This window comes from Schistocerca gregaria, chromosome 7 (assembly GCF_023897955.1).
Source record: "Schistocerca gregaria isolate iqSchGreg1 chromosome 7, iqSchGreg1.2, whole genome shotgun sequence".
NCBI classification, from domain to species: domain Eukaryota; kingdom Metazoa; phylum Arthropoda; class Insecta; order Orthoptera; family Acrididae; genus Schistocerca; species Schistocerca gregaria.
Window position 1 is genome coordinate 38,013,309 of NC_064926.1, and position 17,596 is coordinate 38,030,904.

General features: G+C 41.4%; 1 protein-coding gene across 5 annotated transcripts in view; it reads left to right on the forward strand.

The window, feature by feature from the left end:
- LOC126281330 (phosphatidylinositol phosphatase PTPRQ-like) overlaps window positions 1-17,596 on the forward strand; it is a 410,186-nt gene that overhangs the window by 138,044 nt on the left and 254,546 nt on the right. For all 5 annotated transcript variants that reach the window (XM_049980191.1, XM_049980192.1, XM_049980188.1 and 2 more), the window contains one exon: window positions 7,595-7,906. In XM_049980191.1, coding sequence (XP_049836148.1) covers window positions 7,595-7,906 — 312 coding nt within the window. The remainder of the gene's footprint in view (window positions 1-7,594; window positions 7,907-17,596) is intronic.

Consider the following 17,596-nt stretch of genomic DNA (forward strand, 5'->3'; position numbering starts at 1 on the left):
CACATATCCATCCATACATACACAGACACAAGCAGACATATTTAATAACAAAGAGTTTGGGCAGAGATGTAAGTCAAGGCGGAAGTGTGGAGTCAAAGATGATGTTGAATGACAGGTGAGGTATGAGTGGCGGCAACTTGAAATTTGCGGAGATTGAGGCCTGGTGGATAGCGAGATGAGAGGATATATTGCAGGGCAAGTTCCCATCTTCAGAGTTCAGGTAGGTTGGTGTTGGTGGGAAGTATCCAGATAACCCGGACGGTGTAACACTGTGCCAAGATGTGCTGGCCGTGCACCAAGGCATGTTTAGCCACAGGGTGATCCTCATTACCAACAAACACTGTCTGCCTGTGTCCAGGTATTGATTAAGAAAGGATTTTTTTGAACTTTCGTACCTAAGGGCATGAAACAGAGGATGAAAAGGTTTTTTAAAACAAAGATTCCAAGACCTACCAAGTGGGAAAGCGCCGGTAGATAGGCACAATAAATAAACAAACACACACACAGAATTTCTAGCTTTCGCAACCAGCGGTTGCTTCTTCAGGAAGGAGGGAAGGAGAGGGAAAGACGAAAGGATAAGGGTTTTAAGGGAGAGGGTAAGGAGTCATTCCAATCTCGGGAAATGTTTGCTTGTGTCTGTGTATGTGCGGATGGATATGTGTGTGTGTGTGTGTGTGTGTGCGCGTGTACACCTGTCCTTTTTCCCCCCTAAGGGAAGTCTTTCTGCTCCCGGGATTGGAATGACTCCTTACCGTCTCCCTTAAAACCCTTATCCTTTCGTCTTTCCCTCTCCTTCCCTCTTTCCTGAAGAAGCAACTGCCAGTTGCGAAAGCTTGAAATTCTGTGTGTGTGTTTGTTTGTTTATTGTGCCTATCTACCGGCGCTTTCCCACTTGGTAAGTCTTGGAATCTTTGTTTTTAATATATTTTTCCCATGTGGAGTTTTCTTTCTATTTTATATATATAAAGTAGAAAGAAACTTCCACATGGGAAGAATATATTAAAAACAAAGATTCCAAGACTTACCAAGCGGGAAAGTGCCGGTAGATAGGCACAATAAATAAAACGCACAAACACACACACATAATTTCTAGCTTTCGCAACCGACAGTTGCTTCTTCAGGAAAGAGAGAAGGAGAGGGAAAGATGAAAGGATGTGGGTTTTAAGGGAGAGGGTAAGGAGTCATTCCAATCCCGGGAGCAGAAAGACTTCGCTTAGGGGGAATAAAGGACAGGTGTACACTCGCACACACACACATATCCATCCCCACATACACAGACACAAGTAGACATTCTGTCTGGTTGTGTCCAAGACTTACCAAGTGGGAAAGTGCCTGTAGACAGGCACAATAAAATAACACACAAACACATACACACAAAATTTCGAGCTTTCGCAACCGGCGGCTGCTTCGCCAGGAAAGAGGGAAGGAAAAGGAAAGATGAAAGGATGTGGGTTTTAAGGGAGAGGGTAAGCATTCATTCCAATCCTGGGAGCGGAAAGACTTACCTTAGGGGGATAAAAGGATAGGTATAAACTCACACACGCACACACACACACACACACACACACACACACACACACACACACACACACATGTATCCATCCATACATACACCAATGTATCCATTGATAGATTTCATGACCTACAACTTCCTCCGCTGCCAAAATTCGAATCCCTCCTTGTCATTCCTGCTTACTTGCCTGCATGTATGGTAGAAGACATTAACTTGTGTGACCACCTTATCTTCATCGTGAAACCACTCTGGCGCTATGCAACATCAGACAGTGTGCATGCGTCAGTCTCTCTAACAATAGATGGTGCCATCATACCTGCAGTTATGTGGTGCCACCTTACGTGTAAGGAAAAGGTACACACCCTGACCATGTTTCATTTAAATGAACCTCGTATAACCTATCATTCTTGAGAAAATTACCATTTCCATAAATTTAGTGAACAACATGTATTAAAATGAAGGCATTCATAATGAAATATTGTAATTATTAAATATGAAACAATTTTATTGTTTGTATTTCACAATTTTTTTATTTTACATGTCCTAGGATTTGGGCTCCAGTTCTATTTTTCTAATGTTGCTGTTTTGAAGATATTGTTAATGTCGTCTAATGTTTGATAAAATGAAGTCTACAACTATCAGACAGTTTCAGTATGACAGCTGGTTCAGATTACAGGTTATGTACACTGATAGAAAGAAAAGGTCACAACTTCGAGAAGGAGCTATGCAACGTAAATAAAAGCTCATAGGCATGTTTCTACACATGAAAGATGATGTCTATTCACATTTTGCACCAGTCATATAAGAGTGGCACTAGTAGTGCCACTAAGAGGATGCAAATCAGGTTTGCTTTAAATGCAATACTGTTATGATCATGAGCATTAATCACATTTGAGAGTGGATGTGGTGAGCTGATGTTAGTCAAGAATGCCTTTAAGGTGACAAAGATACCATTATCAGCACCTCTGAGTTTGAACGAGGTCATATAATAGGACTATGAGAAGCTGTGATATTGCAAAAGACATGGCAGGAATGTAGCCTCTGTACCTGATTACTGGCAGTGGTGGTCATGAGAATGTTTGATCACAAGAAGGCCAGAGTCTCAACAGCCACATGGCACTACCAAAAGGGAAAACCATTGTGTTTGACATATGGCTCTATCTCAACCTACTGCAACTGTAGCAGCTATCTGAGCAGCATTTGGGACCACAGTGACACAATGAACTGTTACAAATTGGTTACTTCAAGGAAAGCTCCAAGTGAGATGCCCCGTAGTGTGCTTTCCACTGACCCCAAACCACCACTATTTTTGAGTTCACTGGTATCAAACAAGAGCTCACTGGAGGGCAGGGTAGAGGTCTGTTGTGTTTTCTGATGAAAGCTGGCTCTGTCTTGGTACCAGTAATGGCGAGGTCTTGGTTAGGAGGAGGCCAGTTGATGGCCTGCAACCTATCTGTTTGTGTGCTAGACACACTGAACCTTCACCTGGAGTTACAGTCTTGGATGCAATTTTGTATGACAGCAGGAGAACTCTCGTTGATATCCCATACACCCTGACTGCCAATTTGTATGTCAATCTGGTGATTCAACCTGTTGTGGTGCCATTCATGAACAGCACTCCAGGGGATGTCTTCCAACAGTAATACCCTGGCCCACACACTGCAGTTGTAACCCTATGTGTTCTACAGAGTGCTGACATGGTGAGTTGGCCTGCTCAATAACCAAATCTTTCTCCAATGGAGGACACATGTAAGACACCATCAGCAAACTCCAGCTTCATCCAAAATGGCATTAACTGTCCCTGTATTACCCAGCCAAGTGCAACACGTATGGGATCCCATCCCACAAACTGATATCTGGCTCAAGTACAACACAATGTATATGTATTTTTATGCTTGCATTCCAACATTCTGTTGGTTATACCTGTTATTAATGTACCACCATTTCTTATTTTGGAGTCACTTATTTTGTGCTTACATAAACTTTTGGTCTTTGGTCTTGCGATGTTGATCCCTTAAATGTGTTACCTAGACAAATGCATCCCCTCCCCCCAACTCTGACTGGTTTGACGTGGCACACCATTAATTTTAATTTCCCTCCTGTGACAAACTCTTCATCTCAGATTGGCCAGAGTGGTACTTGCAGCCTATGTCCTCAATTATTTTCTGGGTGTATTCCAATCTCTGCCTTCGTCTGCAATTTTCACCCTCTACAGCTCCCTATAATACCATGAAAGTTATTCCCTGATGTCTCAACAGATATCCTGTCATCCTGTCCCTTCGCCTTGTCAGGGTTTTCCACATATTCCTTTCTCACCAATTCCGAGCAGAACTTCCTCATTCCTTACCCTACCAGTCCACCTAATTTTCAACATTCATCTGTAGCACCACATCTCAAATGCTTTCATTCTCTTCTGTTCTGGATTCCTCACAGCCCATGTTTCACCACCATACAATTTGTACTCCAAACATACATCCTCAGAAATTTCTTTCTCAAATTAAGGCCTATTCTTGATACTAGTAGACTTCTCTTGATCAGGAATACCCTTTTTGCCAGTGCTAGTCTGTTTTTGATGTCCTCCTTGCTCCATCTGTTGTAGGTTATTTTGCTGTTTTGGTAGCAGAATTCCTTAACTTCATCTACTTTGTTATCATCAATCCTGTTGTCAAGTTTCTTGCTGTTCTCATTTCTGCTACATCTCATTACTTTCATCTTTCTTTGATTTACTTTCAGTCCATATTCTTTCTTCATTAGACTGCAAATCATATCATTGATATCCTTCCACCTTGAACTTTAATCCCACTACTGAACCACTCTTTTATTTCCATCATTGCTTCTTTGATGTACAGATTGAACAGTAGGGGTGAAGGCTACATCCCAATCTTACACCCTTTTTACTCTGAGCACTTCGTTCTTGGTCATCCACTCTTAATATTCCTACTTGGAATGTTATCTATCTCTTCTGCCTTATTTGATCTGAAGTCTTCCAAAGCTCTTTTAAATTCTGATTCTAATACTGGATCCCCTATCCCTTCTAACTCGAATCCTGTTTCTTCTTCTATCACATCAGATGTATCTTCTCCCTCATAGAGGCCTTCAATGTACTCTTTCCACCTATCAGATCTCTCCTCTGCATTGAACAGTGGAATTTCAGCTGCACTCTTAATGTTACCACCCTTGCTTTTAATTTCACTGAATATTGTTTTGACTTATCTACATGCTGAGTCAGTCCTTCTGACAATAATTTCCTTTTTGATTTCTTCACATTTTTCCTGCAGCAATTTTGTCTTAGCTTTGCTGCACTTTCTACTTATTTCATTCCTCAGCATCTTGTATTTCTGTGTTCCTGACTGTCCCTTAACATTTTTGTTCTTCCTTCTTTCATTGATCAACTGAAGTATTTCTTCTGCTACCTGTGGTTATCTTCTTTGTACCTATGTTTTTCTTTCCATCTTCTGTGATTGCCCTTTTTAAAGCTGTCCATCCCATTTCAACTATACTGCCTACTGAGCTATTCCTTATTGCTGTATCTCTAACCCTAGAGAACCTTAAACATATGTAATTATTACTTAGTACTTACATATCCCACTTCTTTGTGAATTGGTTCTTCCTGACTAATCTCTTAAACTTCAGCATACTCTTCATCACTACTAAAGTGTGATCTGAGTCTATATCTGCTCCTGGGTATGTCTTACAATTCAGAATCTCTGTCTGACCATGATGTAATCTAACTGAAATATTCCCATATTACCTGGCTTTTTCCAAGTATACCTCCTCCTCTTGTGTTTCTTGGACAGAGTATTCTCCATTGCTAGCTGAAATTTATTACAGAACTCAATTAGTCTTTCCCCTCTTTCATTCCTTGTCCCAAACCCATATTCTCCTGTAACCATTTCTTCTGCTCGTTCCCCTACAACTGCATTCCAGTCTCCCTTGACTATTAGATTTTCATCTCCCTTTACATACTGCATTGCCCTTTCAATATGCTCATATACTTCCTTTGCTTCCTCATCTCAGGCTTGTGACACTGTCATGTATACCCAAACTATCATTGTCAGTGATGGTTTGCTGTTGATTCTGACAAGAATAACCCCGTCACTGAACTGTTCATAGTAACACACTCTCTGCCTACCGTCCTATTCATAACGAATCCTACTCCCTTTATATTATTTCCTGCTGCTGCTTATATTACCCTATACTCATCTGACCATAAATCATTAACTCCTTTCTGTTTCACCTTACTGACTTGTACTATATCTAGAGTGAGCCTTTGCATTTCCCCTTCCAGGTTTTCTAGCTTCCCTTACCCATTCAAGCTTACCACATTGAAGCTTCTGACACTCTGTAATCCAACTAGTATAATGTTGTCCTTTTGTTGGTTTCATTACTCTACATTAATTATTTTTTGATGTTATGATTTTTTTTTGTCAGTGTATATAATTTGTCACTGCATCGTATTAACTGTGAGGTGCTCTTTAGATAAAGTTTTTGGTAAACATTGTGTAACTGAACAGTATTGGATGGATTCGGTAAGGGGCAGGAGGGGGGAGTGGGTGATGGATGCGAGTGTATAAATCAGACTGATTTCAACAATACTAATGATAAATTTAATAGAAGAACAAATGTAACAACACTCATCATATACTTGAAGTCGTGTCAACACATCGACAGACACACAAACGCGATGGGAATGTTGCAAGCTTTATGTTGAAATTTCAGAGGTACGGAGTAACAGAGTACAGACACACACACACACACACACACACACACACACACACACACACACACACACACACACACACACACACACAGTGGTGATGTTGTAGCTCAGTTGGGGTGTAGTGTTGTGCAGGTGGTGTGTACAAGGGGAGAAAGGAGGTATGAAGGAGGAGCAGGGTTGGAGAAGGGTGGCTTATGGCTGCCAGGGACAAGCAGAAGATGCATGTGATAGGAATGGAGTACTTGTGAGCTTGTTCTGGGTACCGAGTGTGGTGCACAGTGCACAGTAATGTGGAATAGTGGATTGAGTGATGCGTTAGAACAGAGGGAGGGAGAGACTTTGGAGAGGTAAGTATGAACACAAGTTGAGTGGAGTTAGAGTCATAGAGCAAGGATGTAAGTTGCTATGAGGCAGAGGCTTGCAAAGGTTCAGACTGGGGTATGCAGTAACAGACAATGTAGTCAGCTGGGGCATTGCAGCAGTGGAGGCATATATATGCAGTATAGCTCAGGAGAAGTATTCTTGTGAAAGATAACAATAGCCTCACTCTTGATTATGTGCCTGTCAATGATTCAGTGCTTCAAATATTTGGTGATTTGTTGCTTTCACTGCTTTCGTTAATCATATTTCACTTAGGATATTTGATTGCCATATTTATATCTTTGTATAACCTTATTCTCAGTGTTCTAATGGAGATATTTTGTGTGATTCAATTAAACAATGCTCTGCTTTCTTTACGTCTACGTGAATCTATGTGACTGGCTAACTTAGTTTTTATTTTTTTATATTTTTTTTATTTTTATATTTTTACTGCTCTATTCAGGTATTGTGTATTGTAGGTTTAATATTCAATCTGTTGGAAATCATTTTTACAAATACAAACTGTTAGTGCTAGTAGTCGCTGACTAAATTATGGAATATAAGGGAATGTTAGAAGGTGAGAAATTGCAATAGGAAGACTATGTTGGTCTTTTTAGGTATGCACAAGAATTACATTATCTATTAAAATTGGCTTGTAATTTCATCTGTGGAAGCAATGTGTACTCCTAAGTAAAACAATTGTGGTGGTATGTTGCTGCAGCATCCATGAAGTTGAATATAATAAAGAACTATATTATTTTATTGGCAGAAAAACTCTTAGCAAGCAATTTATAGAAAAATAGCTCTTGCAACTTCTGATAAGGAAATTACATACTGCAGGTGTTGTTTTAGGCTTTGAAATGTAAAAATCCTCTGGTATTCTGCATATAACCTCTGTATTGACTAGCAAATTCATCTCCATATTTTTATAAAGTTTAATAATTACTTTGACAGTCTTTTTGATAGTATCTGCTTTTTGCCATGAAATACTTGTTTTACAGTTCCAGATGAACCCAAAAGTTTATCAGTAAGTGAAAGTAATGGTACACTTTCACTACAATGGGAGCCACCAACATGTAGCCGAGGAATATTGTTGTACTATCATGTTACAATCACTTGCAAAGCTCCAAGAAATGGACCTCACTGTCCATGCCCACAGAACAGCTCTGCCAGTATAAAAGAACCCCAATATGTTACACAAACAAAGTTTGTGGGAGTTCATCCATATTCAGAATACAGAGTTGCTGTTGCTGCTGAAACAAAGATAGGTGTTGGAAACTCAAAAGAAGTACCTTTTAATACTGCAGAGGATGGTGAGTGATAATGTGTTTCATTTTTTTCTGACATAATGTGGATTTCAACATATAACTGAAGAAATTATAATGTCATATACCCATTTTCTTAAGCACTTGTCAGCTGAGGTTTGAAGATGTGCATCAAGTATAATCCTAACTGCTTTCTAGAAACAAATGATAAATTTGTAAACTAGCTGACATAGTCATATTCATTATGAGATATTACAACCGTGGTTCATGGAAGAGTATACTTGTCTGTGGCCCAGAATGGTGTTTCAGATTCTGTTGCAAAATTGTTTAACAGGTTGTCAGTAGACATCACAGTGGAAATTGAAAATCTTGCCATACTTAAAAAGAACATATACACTGAATAGACAAAGAAACTGGTATAGGCATACGTACTCAAATACAGAGATATGTAAATAGACGGAATATGGTGCTGTGGTTGGCAACGCCTATATGAGGCAAAAAGTGTCTGGTGCTATTGTTAGACTTGTTACTGCTACTACAATGGCAGGTTATCAAGATTTAAGTGAGTCTGAATGTGGTGCTCTAGTCGGTATAGTTGACACATGAGTGGTGTGACACAGCATCTCTGATGTAACGATGAAGTAGGGATTTTCCTGTATGACCTTTTCACAAGTGTACTGTGAATATCAGGAATGTGGTAAAACATCAAATCTCTGACACTGCTGCAGCCGGAAAAAGATCCTGCAAGAACGGGACCAACGATGACTGAAGAGAATCATTCAGCATGGCAGAAGTGCAACCCTTCTTCATATTGCTGCAGATTTAAATGCTGAGCCATCAAAAAGTGTCAGTGTGTGAACCATTCAATGAAACATTGATATGGGCTTTCGGAGCTGAAGGCCCTCTTGTGTACTCTTGATTACTGAACAACACAAAGCTTTAGTCCTCACCTGGTCCTGTCAACACTGGAAACATGTTGCCTGGTTGGACATGTCTCATTTCAAATTGTATCGAGCGGATGGACCTGTACGGGTATGGAGACAACTCATGAATTCATGGACCTTGCATGACAGCAGTTGGAAGCTCTGTAATGGTGTGAGATGTGTGCAGTTGGAGTAATGTGGGACCACTGATACATCTAGATTCAATGCTGATGGGTGACAAGTTCATAAGCATCCTGTTGGATCACCTGCATTCATTGATGTTCACTGCGCATTCTGAAGGACTTGGGCAATTCCAGCAGGACAATGCAACACCCCACACATCCAGAATTGCTACAGACTGGCTTCAGGAATACACTTCTGTGGTTAAACACTTCCGCTGGCCACCGATCCCTCCAGACATGAACATTCTTGAGCAAATCTGGGATCCCTTGCAACGTACTGTTCAGAAGAGATCTCCATCCCCCGATACTCTTATGGATTTATGGACAGCCCTGCAGGATCCATGGTGTCAGTTGCCTCCTGCACTACTTCAGACATTAGTAGTGTCCATGCTACATCATGTTGTGGCACTTCTGCGTGGCCACAGGGGCCCTGCATGATATTATTCAGGTGTACCAGTTTCTTCAACTCTGCGTTGTATAATAAAAGTAGTAGATACATTCTGATTTTCTTTCTTTAGTTGTATGGTGAAAGGATAACAATCACCAACACAATGTACATTGAAGTACACTTTTATTAAATAACTGTAGCACAAATACGCAAAGTGTGAACATTCGAGACAGAAACCATACAAAGACAGATACATCATAGATCCTTGATCAATGAGTCTACAAGTCAAATTTGGATATGATGTTTCCTGTGGTTGATAGTCACTACATATAATTTACCAGAATACTTTGATGTAAGGATGTAAATTCCATATTACACTAACACTCACATTAACTTTGAATTTTTATAGTACACAGAAAGCTAATACTGTGAGAGGTTGTCATAAAATCTTATTAAAATCTCAAAAAAGTAAAGTTATATAAGTAAATTTTTGTTTGTTTGTGAAACATGAATGCAATCCTGGTAGTATTGAAATCTCCTCATCACAGTACCGTGGCATACAGCTAGACGAGTAAAAACAAAATGGTACATCACATTGAGAAAGTTGAGTTGTACTGTGTTATTTTTGCTCCTCTGGTTTGTGTTACTGTATCTTTAAAAAAAATGGCTTGCAGCTGATCATTGTTTAATTCATCACATGATATTTTGACCATCTTACTGTATTTCCATAGTGAACTGAATGGTGTTATGAATGGGGCTGAGGTGGTGAAAAAACTTCACCAGTTTATATTCTCCATGAGATCAAACTATGAAAGGATTGTCCACATGTCCTAAAAACAATTGGTTTAATGGCAGCTGATTCAAGCACTCTCTCCTAAAAATCCTCCAAAAAAGGTTGCACACCAAGGGAGGCAGAGGGCTGCCCATGTATGATGACGTTCCTTGCTTTATTTCTTCATTTATCATCCTCAGTGTTGACGCACTGGCTGAAAAAATGGGGGATGGAAGTGCAGTACTGTTTACTGCAAATGATGTAGCCAACAGGTACACATTTGTGTTTCTCAGTCATTTACTTTCACTATTCACAATCCCCCCCCCTTACACAGTTATATAGCCAATACACTATTGTTTAACATTCGATAAGCCTTATTAATAGGTTGCAGTCAAACATCCACATGCTGCTACATTAGTTTACTGCTGAATATCTATGAGCAGTAAAAACCTAACCAAAACGTTCACAGTTCTTGAATAATAGAAAGGTATGTATGGAGCAAACACTGTCATTGTTTTAACACATGGCCTAATTATGCAACACTTATTTCACAGATGCAATGTTATTGATCTAACCGATAAAGGTACCTTTTATATGGGCCAAAGTTGGTAATGGCAATTGTACCTCCTATCAACTGCTGCTTATTAAATTGATCAGCAAGGACAATATCAATAGCCTTCAAACTGCGACAGACAGGTACACTGCGCCACCAATGACGACGCCATGCACGTCGCAGAGGCATTGCTGTGGCACATTAACACAAGTGAACGTAGCAAGCCAATGCCCAGCGAGACCCAGAGCTATGCGTCCGCACTCCTCCCCGTTCACAGAGCGAATGCCGCTCCATGCTGGGCGCAGCTGTACCCCAGTAGCTCTTATCGCAACCCCAACTTCCGGTGTTGGTTTGAGATGAGCTATGTTGATCCTGTGCTGAACTTTGGTTGGTGAACAACAATGGGTGCAAAGGTTAGGTAGTTGTGTTGTCTCCAAAACACGTTAAAGGGTGGGCAAATTCAGGAAAATTTCGAAAAAAATGCGTGTAAATGTATTCAAAGGACTGGTTATGTACTGGCAGGTTATGAAAATGAGGCTAACAATTGTTTGACGAAGAAATAATAACGTTTAAACCTGTGGAAAGCTGCTAAAAATGATCGGTTATGTGGGAAAAACGGGAATGGAAATAAAACAAAAGTTGTTGGAAATAGCTGAGATGGTTGTTTAATGGGTGAAAGTAACTGAAGCTGTGAAATAGTATTCACAAGTTTACACGAAATGTTTGTAAAGTTGGAACAGTGAATTTTATAGCAGCGGTAATGTTGAATGCGTTAAAGTTTTTAGGATATGGTTTGGAAGTAAATTACTTATTATTGAGTATAATTAGGCAGGGTAAAATGTATGGTAGATTACGGAAAAAGGGAAGATGAATACAGAGTGAAACTACTTGTACAAACAAAAAGATAAAGTAAGATAATAGAAAAGATTTCGAAATGCAACAGAGACAATAACAAACGTAATTGTTGGGTTCAAATTAATGATGTAAATAAAATAGAAAGAAACTTCCACATGGGAAAAATATATTAAAAACAAAGATTCCAAGACTTACCAAGTGGGAAAGCGCCGGTAGGCAGGCACAATAAAATAACACACACAGAAAAATTCTAGCTTTCACAACCAACGGTTGCTTCTTCAGGAAAGAGGGAAGAAGAGGGAAAGACGTAAGGATGTGGGTTTTAAGGGAGAGGATATATTGAAGGGCAAGTGTCTGTATATGTAATGATGGATATGTGTGTGTGTGCGCTAGTATATACCTATGCTTTTTTCCCCTAAGGTAAGTCTTTCCACTCCCGGGATTGGAATGACTCCTTACCCTCTCCCTTAAAACCCACATCCTTATGTCTTTCCCTCTCCTTTCCTCTTTGCTGAAGAAGCAACCGTTGGTTGCGTGTGTGTGTGTGTGTGTTATTTTATTGTGCTTGTCTACCGGTGCTTTCCCCCTTGGTAAGTCTTGGAATCTTTGTTGTTAATATATTTTTCCCATGTGGAAGTTTCTTTCTATTTTATTTACATCATTAATTTGAACCCAACAATTACGTTTGTTGTTGTCTCTATTGCATTTCGAAATCTTTTCTATTATCTTACTTTCTCTTTTTGTTTGTACAAGTAGTTTCACTCTGTATTCATCTTCCCTTTTTCCGTAATCTACCATACATTTTATCCTGCCTAATTATACTCAATAATACGTAATTTACTTACAAACCATAACCTAAAAACTTTAACGCTTTCAACATTACCGCTGCTATAAATTCCACTGTTCTAAGTTTACAAACATTTCGTGTAAACTCGTGAATACTATTTCACAGCTTCAGTTCCTTTCACCCATTAAACAACCATCTCAGCTATTTCCAACAACTTTCGTTTTATTTCCATTCTCGTTTTTCCCACGTAACTGATCATTTTTTAGCAACTTCCCACAGGTTTAAAAGTTATTATTTCTTCGTCAAAAAACTGTTAGCCTCATTTTCATAACCTGCCAGTACATAACCAGTTCTTTAAATACATGTACAGGCATTTTTTTCGAAATTTTCCTGAGTTTCCCCACCCTTTAACGTGTTTTGGAGACAACACAACTACCTAACCTTTGCACCCATTGTTGTTCACCAACCAAAGTTCAGCACAGGGTCAACATAGCTCATCTCAAACCAACACTTTTTTGACTTTTTTCACACCGTTGTCTCTCCTTATATATATATCTATTTATTTTCACTTTAACCTCATGTTACCCTTTCCACCTTCTAATACCATGTCAATCTCACAACATCCCTACAACGACCCCATTAAATTTTATTTACATTCCCTCCGCAAAATGCCTTCACCCTAGCCAGATTACGCTCCCATATTTTATTTACTCAGGCATGTCTGACGTTTGGTATTACCCCCAAAGGCCTCACACTTAAAGTTCCCATCTCTGGCTGCAATCCTTCTTTCCATCAGTCCTTATACCAGTTCCAAACTGCACAATCCATAGCCCTCACCCACCTAATCCTTCACCTATACATCGACTCAGCCAATGAACACACTCATCAACTCCTATCCCAAATCAAAGTCCTCAATCTTTCCTCTCCCACTTCCACACCGGCTATTCATAGCATCCTCCTACAGGCCAACCGCAAATTAGAACGGCATGCCACCCTCCACCTCAAAAAACTATCCAATCTCCTGGTTTCCCACCTCCGGAAGGGCAACTCACTCATCCTTCACAACCTTTCCAACAAACCTCAACCTCCTCTCATTGCACACAGACCCAGTCTCTCCCATCTACTAAATCTCCCACTTCCAGATCCACTCCCCCCAACACCTCAAAATTCCAGTCAACACAATCTGGAACCACAACACCCCAATTCAGTAGTTATCCTCTCCTCCAAACCTCTCTCCCAATCCGAAACCTCTGTACTATACAAAGGCCTCACCTTTAGCCCCACTCCCAGATTCAACCAAACTGCCCTTGTCAAAGATTTACTGTCCTACACTCGTAGTCTCTGCTGGAAATATCACTTTGCCATGAAGAAAATAATGCTGATCCCACTCCTAATGATCCAACTCCCCAACACACTATCCAAATTGAACCCTGCCTGGAACAGTTCCGTCCTCCATCACAGCGGGACCCACCTCCTCTTCCTCAAAATCACCCTCTCCAAACCTTTCAGGTATTTCTCACTTCCAGCCTTGCCTCTCAATCTTTCTTGAAAAATCTTAATCCTACTCCAACATCACAACAGCCAAAGCCCAGGCAATCCGTGATCTGAAGGCTGACCGATCCATCATCATTCTTCCGGCTGACAAGGGTTCCACGACCGTGGTACTTGATCGTCGGGAGTATGTGGCTGAGGGACTGCGTCAGCTTTCAGACAACTCTACATACAAAGTTTGCCAGGGTAATCCCATTCCTGATGTCCAGGCGGAGCTTCAAGGAATCCTCAGAACCTTAGGCCCCCTACAAAACCTTTCACCTGACTCCATCAAACTCCTGACCCCACCAACACCTTGCACTCCTACCTGCTACTTACTTCCAAAAATTAACAAACCCAAACATCCCGGCAGCCCCATTGTAGCTGGTTACCAAGACCCACAGAACATATCTCTGCCTTTGTAGATCAACACCTTCAACCCATTACATGCAGTCTCCCATCCTTCATCAAAGACACCAACCACTTTCTCGAATGCCTGGAATCCTTACCCAGTCTGTTACCCCCGGACACCATCCTTGTAACCATTGATGCCACTTCCCTATACACAAATATCCTGCACATCCAGGGCCTCACTGCAAGGGAGCACTTCCTTTCACGCTGATCACTCTGCCACCCTACCTAAAACCTCCTTCTTCATCACTTTAGCTAGCTTCATCCTGACCGACAACTTCTTCACATTTGAAGTCCAGACATACCAACAATTAAAGGGAACAGCCATGGGTACCAGGATGGCCCCATCATATGCCAACCTATTTATGGGTCGCTTAGAGGAAGCCTTCTTGGTTACCCAAGCCTGCCAACCCAAAGTTTGGTACAGATTTATTGATGACATCTTCATGATCTGGACTCACAGTGAAGAACAACTCCAGAATTTTCTCTCCAACCACAACTCCTTTGGTTCTATCAGATTCACCTGGTCCTACTCCAAATCCCATGCCACTTTCCTTGACATTGACCTCCATCTGTCCAATGGCCAGCTTCACACACCCGTCCACATCAAACCCACCAACAAGCAACAGTACCTCCATTATGACAGCCTCCACCAATTCCATATCAAATGGTCCCTTCCCTACAGCCTAGGCCTTCATGGCAAAGGAATCTGCTCCAGTCATGAATCGCTGAACCATTACACCAACAACCTGAAAACAGCTTTCGCATCCCGCAACTACCCTCCCGACCTGGTACAGAAGCAAATAACCAGAGCCACTTCCTCATCCCCTCAAACCCAGAACCTCTCACAGAAGAACCCCAAAAGTGCCCCACTTGTGACAGGATACTTCCCGGGACTCGATCAGACTCTGAATGTGGCTCTCCAGCAGGGATACGACTTCCTAAAACCCTGCCTCGAAATGAGATCCATCCTTTATGAAATCCTCCCCACTCCACCAAGAGTGTCTTTCCGCCGTCCACCTAACCTTCATAACCTCTTGGTTCATCCCTATGAAATCCCCAAACCACCTTTCCTACCCTCTGGCTCCTACCCTTGCAACCGCCCCCGGCATAAAATCTGTCCTAGGCACTCTCCCACCACCACCTACTCCAGTCCTGTAACCCGGAAGGTGTACACGTTCAAAGGCAGAGGCACGTGTGAAAGCACCCACGTGATTTACCAACTGACCTGCCTACACTGTGACGCTTTCTATGTGGGAATGACCAGCAACAAACTGTCCATTCGCATGAATGGACACAGGCAGACAGTGTTTGTTGGTAATGAGGATCACCCTGTGGCTAAACATCCCTTGGTGAACGGCCAGCACATCTTGGCACAGTGTTACACCGTCCGGGTTATCTGGATACTGCCCACCAACACTAACCTATCCGAACTCCAGAGATGGGAATTTGCCCTTAAATATATCCTCTCTTCTCGTTATCCACCAGGCCTCAATCTCTGCTAATTTCAAGTTGCTGCCACTCATACCTCACCTGTCATTCAACATCATCTTTGCCTCTGCCCTTCCGCCTCGACTGACATCTCTGCCCAAACACTTTGCCTTTAAATATGTCTGCTTGTGTCTGTCTATGTATGGATGGATATATGTGTGTGTGTGTGCGCGTGAGTATATACCTATGCTTTTTTCCCCTAAGGTAAGTCTTTCCGCCCCCAGGATTGTAATGACTCCTTACCCTCTCCCTTAAAACCCACATCCTTTCATCTTTCCCTCTCCTTCCCTCTTTCCTGAAGAAGCAACCGTTGGTTGTGAAAGCTAGAAATTTTGTGTGTGTTTTTGTGTGTTATTTTATTGTGCCTGTCTACCGGCGCTTTCCTGGTTGGTAAACCTTGGAATCTTTGTTTTTAACATATTTTTCCCATTATATATATATATATATATATATATATATATATATATATATATATATATATATATATATAACGATGTAAATAAAACAGAAAGAAACTTCCACATGGGAAAAATATATTAAAAACAAAGATTCCAAGACTTACCAAGCGGGAAAGCGCCGGCAGACAGGCACATGAACAAAACACACAAACACACACACAGAATTACGAGCTTTCGCAACTGGCAGTTGCTTCGTCAGGAAAGAGGGAGGGAGAGGGAAAAATGAAAGGATGTGGGTTTTAAGGGAGAGGGTAAGGCAGAAATATGTCTGCTTGTGTCTGTGTATGTGCGGATGGATATGTGTGTGTGTGTGTGCGAGTGTACACCTGTCCTTTTTTTCCCCTAAGGGAAGTCTTTCCGCTCCCGGGATTGGAATGACTCCTTACCCTCTCCCTTAAAACCCACATCCTTTCATTTTTCCCTCTCCCTCCCTCTTTCCTGACGAAGCAACTGCCAGTTGCGAAAGCTCGTAATTCTGTGTGTGTGTTTGTGTGTTTTGTTCATGTGCCTGTCTGCCGGCGCTTTCCCGCTTGGTAAGTCTTGGAATCTTTGTTTTTAATATATATATATATATATATATATATATATATATATATATATATATATATATATCATGTGCCTGTCTGCCGGCGCTTTCCCGCTTGGTAAGTCTTGGAATCTTTGTTTTTAATATATATATATATATATATATATATATATATATATATATATAGATGTTGACCTCCATCTGTCCAATGGCCAGCTGCACACATCCGTCCACATCAAACCCACCAACAAGCAACAGTAAATCCATTATGACAGCTGCCACCCATTCCATATTAAACGGTCCCTTCCCTATAGCCTAGGCCTTCGTGGCAAACGAATCTGCTCCAGTCCTGAATCCCTCGACCATTACACCAACAACCTGAAAACAGCTTTCGCATCCCGCAACTACCCTCCCAACCTGGTACAGAAGCAGATAACCAGAGCCACTTCCTCATCCCCTCAAACCCAGAACCTCTCACAGAAGAACCCCAAAAGTGCCCCACTTGTAACAGAATACTTCCCGGGACTGGATCAGACCTTGAATGTGGCTCTCCAGCAGGGATACGACTTCCTAAAATCCTGCCCCGAAATGAGATCCATCCTTCATGAAATCATCCCCACTCCACCAAGAGTGTCTTTCCGCCGTCCACCTAACCTTCGTAACCTCTTGGTTCATCCCTATGAAATCCCCAAACCACCTCCCCTACCCTCTGGCTCCTACCCTTGCAACCGCCCCCGGTGTAAAACCTGTCCTATGCACCCTCCCACCACCACCTACTCCAGTCCTGTAACCCGGAAGGTGTACACAATCAAAGGGAGAGCCACATGTGAAAGCACCCACGTGATTTACCAACTGACCTGCC